The 6,323-nt window shown below is 56.5% G+C and overlaps 1 protein-coding gene across 1 annotated transcript; it reads left to right on the top strand.

Moving 5' to 3' along the window:
• Positions 1-3,328: 3,328 nt before the first annotated feature.
• Positions 3,329-5,969, top strand: LOC104293717 (chromosome unknown open reading frame, human C22orf15). Its single transcript, XM_009893236.1, has 5 exons — positions 3,329-3,353; positions 4,450-4,536; positions 4,781-4,906; positions 5,270-5,344; positions 5,812-5,969. Exons 1-5 carry the CDS (start codon positions 3,329-3,331, stop codon positions 5,967-5,969), a joined length of 471 nt encoding a protein of 156 aa, XP_009891538.1.
• The last annotated feature ends 354 nt before the right edge of the window (positions 5,970-6,323 follow it).

Here is a 6,323-nt window from a genome sequence, read left to right as displayed (position 1 = left end):
GGACAGCACCGACACGGAGGTTGGCTGGGTAAGCACGGGCTGAGCCCTGGAAGCTGTGCACACCAAGGATGCAATTACTGATGGGCTGAGCAATGTCCCCCATAGCCTTCAGCCCCAGAATGTCCCCCTGCTCCCTTGAGGCAACCCCATTACCCAACCTCCATCCTGCTCATCACACCACACACCCCTTCTCTGACTAACATCCCCCTTGTAGAGCCCAGTCCTGCCCACCACCCCGCAGTGCCCCCTGCCAGACAGCAGCTAGCTCAGCCACGCCGCCCTTACCTGTCCCCACCGTCCCCACCGACAGCAGGACCGTGAAGCCCAGGGCCATGTCAGGAAGCAGAGAAAGGGAGGCTGTTTCGGAGAGGGTCTGCGGTGCTACACAAACGCAGGTTGCTGTGCCGCTGGTGCCGGTGTGGTGTATGTAAATGACACAGGGGGCTCGGGGACTCCAGCTCCTCGCGCTGCTCGCTTTGCTGCAGCTGTGCTTCAGGGAGGGGGCTCAAAGCAGTGGGGGGAGAGCTGAGCATTGCGACCCACCGCCCACCTTCGCCCCAGGCTCGGCCATTTCCTCCAGCTGCACCGAAGCACGCACAGCCCACCCCACCACCCTCGGCCCCGGGCACTGGGGCATGGTGGGGAGGCATCACCGACCACCTCTCCTCTCTGACAGGGGGAGCAGAGAGGTTTCCCTGTGGTCTTACACTCCGACCCTTTACCCTCTGTCACCAGGCACGCAGGAGTCCAGGAGCCGGAGCTACACCACGCCAAGGATGCCTCACAGCAGCAGCAGGCTGGGGGCAGCTGGCTCTGCTGCCACCAGGGAGCATGAAAGACACGACATGCCAGAGTGCCCCAGCAGCTGTCTCGTTGCAGAAACAATATAAGGAAAGTTGGTGCTCCCTTCTCCGTGTAGCTCCATCGCTGTGACAAGGATGACTGCCTTGCAGCATGGGCTGGGAGCTGCCTATGGCGCTGGGAACGCCGCCTCAGAAGCAGCAGCCACGGGCAAACCTGCAGGGGTGGCTGCCAAATTCACCTGCCAGAAGGCATTTCCCAAGGGAGCCGGCGCAGCAAGACATGGCTGCAGCACAGCTGGTGCCTTGTGTGGAAAGACAGCAGACCGTTGCAGTAAAAGGCTGCCAGACTCTCCGGGCGTAAAGCCCCTCCTGTCTGTAACCGCCATCACAGGACCCAGAGACGCCACATTACACAGCCAGCCACAGTCGAGGACTGGTCTCCCCCCAGCGTGTCTCCGCACCCTCCAGCCACCAGCCCATGGCAGTCCTTCACACCAGAGTGGTCTGCAGGCACTTTGCAGTGTCCTGTAACCAGTGGGTACCTCCTGCCCTCCGCAGGCAGGCTCAGCCCCCTCCCCTGATGCCACCACATCACCATCCAGGGATGGCCCTTTCCCTCCCCTCTGCAGCACCCAGTCCTGCTCCCAAGGTGTCCCCAAGCCAAAGATGTTTGCAAGTTGTCCCTGATGTGACTGGCTCTGGGTTTGACGGAAAATGGAGATCTGAGACAGAGCACTGCCTTGTTAGAACACACCAGCACTGCGTCTATGGCACAGGCAGACCCTGAAGAGGAAGCACCACCATTGCCCAAGGATGTGATGCAGCAAGCTGGACACTTGCTTTGCTGTGCCACGCTGCAGTGCTTTGAGCAAGGGCTGGTGCGCCCAACGGCTTATCTATTTTTTCCGCATTCTCTATCAGTTGGTCTAAAAAAGGCAATTACCCACTCGACTATACCCAATTTACTGTGACACAGCCTCCCTTGGGAGCAGTGAGGGGAAAATGAGTGAAAGGCAGTGACTGGGGCGATCAGAGCAGTGATAACACAGATGCCACGGAGCAGGGTCTGCACCTGCAGTGCCGTGAAGTAGCAAGGTGCCAGATAGGACCATACAGCACCTTGCACAGCTGGGCTGCAGGGGCTGCTGCAGCACAGGAGGGCAGCAACGGCTGTTGTACCGGTCAGGGGGATGTGGAACTTATGGGTGCCACACAGTAGTCCCTGCACGTGCAAACCTGCTGTATCAGACTTATTAAGGCCAGCCCACAGCGGGCAGCAACGGCTGCACGAGGCCAGGTCTAAAGCCCATTCAAGGCTGGGGCTTTGCCTTGATGTCTTCTGGCCTCATGAAGTCCTGCCACTGCAGCGTATCAGCAGCTTGTGTTTCATGCAGGTACAAGCACACTGCAGACACAGCTCCAGCTCCAGCCCACCAGCACTTCCCAAACTCTGAAAGGCAGTGGCAGGGTGAACGCGAATCACCCTGCACGTACGTCTGTCATGGTTTAACCCCAGCCAGCAACTAAGACCACTCAGCCGCTTGCTCACTACCCCCTGGTGGGATGGGGGAAGAGAATCAGAAAAGTGAGAAAACTCGTGGGTTGGGATTAAGACAGTTTAATAAGTAAAGCAAAAGCCACGCACGCAAGCAAAGCAAAACAAGGGATTCAATCACTGCTTCCCATCGGCAGGCAGCTGTTCAGCCATCTCCAGGAAAGCAGGGCTCCATCACACCTAACGGTTACTTGGGAAGACAAACATCATAACTCTGAATGTCCCCTCCTTCCTTCTTTTTCCCCCCAGATTTACACACTAAGTGTGACATCATGTGGTATGGAATATCCCTTTGGTCAGTTGGTGCTGACCTGCCTGTGCCTCCTCCCAACTTCTTGTGCCGTCGCTGGCAGGACGGCGTGAGGAGCAGAAAAGCCCTTGAGTGCCTAGCAACAACCAAAAACATTAGTGGCCATCAACAGTACTCCCATCCCAAAATGTAGCACTATACCAGCTGCTAGGAAGAAAGTCAGCTCCATCCCAGCTGAAATCACGACAGTGCCCTAGTTCCTTGCAGCACTGCCTGGGCTCAGCTAGGAGGAGGGTGGGCAGATCTGGCACCATCACAGCCCAGTCGAGCTGCAGGACAAACCGGGGGGCAGGAAACACCACAAGACTGCAGAAAGTGTGAAATTCAGAGCAGCTGGGCCCACACAGAGCAGGCAGCCTTCCCAACAGGCTGTCATTTAGCCCAGCCCCTGCTCTAACCCCCCTCTCCCACTCCCCGGCTGCAGGAGGGCTGGGAATCTGCGGGGGCCATTCCCCGTTGCTGGGAAATCTGGCTACTGAAACCATGACAGCGTTGGCTGGAAACGCAGCCCCTCCCCTGGGCTCTCCAGCAGCTAACGCCATTGGGCATTTTGTCACCCCCACTGCCTGCAGGACGGCACCCGGCACAAACAGCCCCCAAATCACAGACCCGGGCCCCCGCCGGAGGAGAGCAGCTCTGGGAAGAGGCATACTAAGCGCCATGTTCATTACGGTGAGGTACGGAGGTATGTGGGGGAAGCACCGGCTTTGCCTCAGCTCTAGGGGCCGGCTGGTCACCTGGACCATCTTCATCATCACCAGGTGGTGGCCCCATGAGGGGCAGGGAGGGACATGGCACCTTGATGCACAGCAATACCCGGTGATTAGGGAACAGGGCAGGAGAGCTCTGCCAGGGCACATCAGCATCCTTCACCTCATCTGTTTAAAAAGGAAGGGAGATCTTTAACCCCTACACCACAAATCACAGAGGAAAACCATCCCAGCAGAGCTACATTAATTGCAGGGAGGGAGGTCAGGATGTGTTCCCAGCCTTGCAGCCTGGGGAATCAGTCACTGGAGGGGACTCTGCTTATCTGGTCACAACCAGAAGAGCCATGGGGCAGAAGAGACAGCTGCCAGCAGAGCTTCTCTGCTCCCAGCTGTGTGGGAAGGATTCTCTGGCACAAATCCTGGCCATCAGCTTCAGAGAGCAGATATCTGCAGCCGGTGGCAGGGAACGAGCAGACCCTGTCCTGGCATTGCCCAGTTGGCTGAGAGCCTTTGCCTGACCCCAGACACTGCTGAAGCTGCCAGATGCACGTGGTCCTAAGCCTTTGCTCCCTCTGTTATTTGAATTGGATCCCCAACTCTGACTGCTGACGTGTGTCAGCCCTGGGGATTTCTCAATCATGACAGCTTGGTGAGAGTTCACAGCCAAAATGTCCCCTGGTGACTCAGCCGCAGCCTCCAGCTCTTTCCCCTTGTGACCGGGACAAGTTTGTGGAAGGGGACTGGCAAGGGACAGGGCTCACTTTTTTCCTACTCATGTTTGATGAAACAAAGTTGAAGGACAGAAACACTTCATGAATCAGAACCATTGTCCCCAAATCAAAATGTTCATCCCCAATCCTAACCTGGAGCATTCCCAGCACCAAACACCAGCAGTCATGGCTGTAATAGGGCAGCCCAAAGCCCTGCTGATGGCCACACAGGGATCCCACCTTTGCTGACTGCAACAGCGGGCAGGTTCTCAGGCCCCCGTTGTACCTCCTGCCATGTCCGTGGGGCCCCCGGATTCAGGGTGACCGCACTCATATCTCAGGTCTCATTCCCTATCTGCAGCCAACTGCCAAGAAACAGTGAACCTGCAGTGCCGCGTCCTGATCCTCACAGCTCACCTGAAGAGGAAGTGTCAGTGCAGGCCTGAAGGTACGAGCGCTCCTGAGCAGTGGTCACCAGAGGGACTGACACTTACCCACAGGGAAGTGGCAGAGGGTAACAAACAGGTCACACGGGAGTCCCAGATCATCCCAAAACACAGGGAAAGGGGCAGCAAACCCCCTCCCCTCTAGACCTCAACAGATTATCCTCAAAGTGTAACTTGCCAAGGAAAATACCTCTAAACCCCACAGGCTCACACTGGACTTTCTTCACCACATCTCTCTCCCTCCAGACTGCATTGATCTTCTGGATGAAACAGGCACCCTGATGAACCTGAGCAAAGCGGAAAATCCTGCATCTGAATTTGCCAGTAAATACCTACAGGAAAGGAAGTGCTACATCCTCATCAGAGTCATCCGTAAGTTCCTCAGTGAGAGCACAGCTCAGCCTCTGCACCAAGAAAGGTCTGCTTTGGGGCGCTGGTGTCACACACCATTTTGAGTAACTGTCCCACACACCAGGAAAACCCTGTCCACCCCTAGAAACACAGATGCAGCTTTAGAGAGAGGGTCTATTCAGCAGTCACTTGGACACGGGACAGTAGCTCTGAGGCGACAGAAGCCAGTTCAGATGAAGAGCTAGAGCTGAACCCTGTGTTTTAGGTGGCTGCTCTGGGGAGGAGGAACCTTTCCTGGGCAGAGGCACCTGCCCCAGTTAGCAGTCTTGACTTCAGTTTTCAGCCAGGAGAGAGATTAATCCATTTCTTCCATTCTGCTGGCAGGAGGAGAAAGCTTTGAAGCCACCTGCTATGAATCCTTGCTAGAGAACCTGGGGAAACATTACCCTGACCTAGCAGGTAAGCCAGGCACCCACCTCACGTCCACAGAGGAGCCGGGGGTGCTGGCATGACTCCCCTCCCTGCCACTGCCCTTGTACAGCACCCATGGGACTGTCCCCTGCATTCCACTGTGCCCCTGCCCGCAACACTGAGCTTGGACTGGTTATGGCTGTGGGCAGCAAAAGAAGGGACAAGCAGAAGCCACAGCTCATTTGCAGAACCTCTCCTAATTAGCATGACAGCAGTCACCTGCTACCTTTCCACCCCACACCAGGCACAAGCTCCCCCAGCTTAGAGGGGTCCAAAGCAAAGAGGGGACATTTTCTCAGGACAAACAGGGAGGAGAACAGGAGGGACCAGGAAACCAAGAAGTCCATCTCCCAGGCTGTAGTCTTATGGGTTGGCATAGCCCCACTTAACACACCAAGGGGCAACTGACCAAGACAGAAGGAAAACACCTAACTGCTGGGGGGATCACTCCACAGATCGGCTGCAGCAGCTCTCAGCAAACACCCAGATCAGAGACCAGTGGAAAAGGGGTTCTTCGCAGCGGCGGGCTCAGCCCCTCACCAGCACCCCAGCCAGACCCAGGCCCATCTCGCAGAGCAAGAAGAGCTCAGAGCTCAAGGGCACCCCTAGATGAGGAATGGACCTGATGGGAACAGGCCCTTTACTGATCACAAATGCAGCGTGGCCACCACCAAGGCTCAACCACCATGCCGCACTGTCCAAGCACTCACCCCTGCTTACAAGAATCCTCCACTATTTAATTGCTCTTCCTGGGATCCTCCTGCTCCTTTGAGAAGTTCACACTACTGCATCCAAAGCCACACAAACAGCACCACAGCCAGGCACAAGCAGTGGCCTCCTGCTTCAAGGGACATCCAGAGCCCTCACAGCTCCAGAAGTAGCATTGCTAGCACATAGCCAAGGTGGGTCAGAAGACAGCACACACCTGCTGCAGGTGCTCCTGATGGTTCTCCTCAACAGCTTCTCC

Source organism: Charadrius vociferus, unplaced genomic scaffold (genome assembly GCF_000708025.1).
Source record: "Charadrius vociferus isolate BGI_N301 unplaced genomic scaffold, ASM70802v2 scaffold999, whole genome shotgun sequence".
Taxonomy (NCBI): Eukaryota; Metazoa; Chordata; class Aves; order Charadriiformes; family Charadriidae; genus Charadrius; species Charadrius vociferus.
Note: the sequence above shows the minus strand (reverse complement) of the source record. Positions and strands in the feature narration are given on the sequence as shown.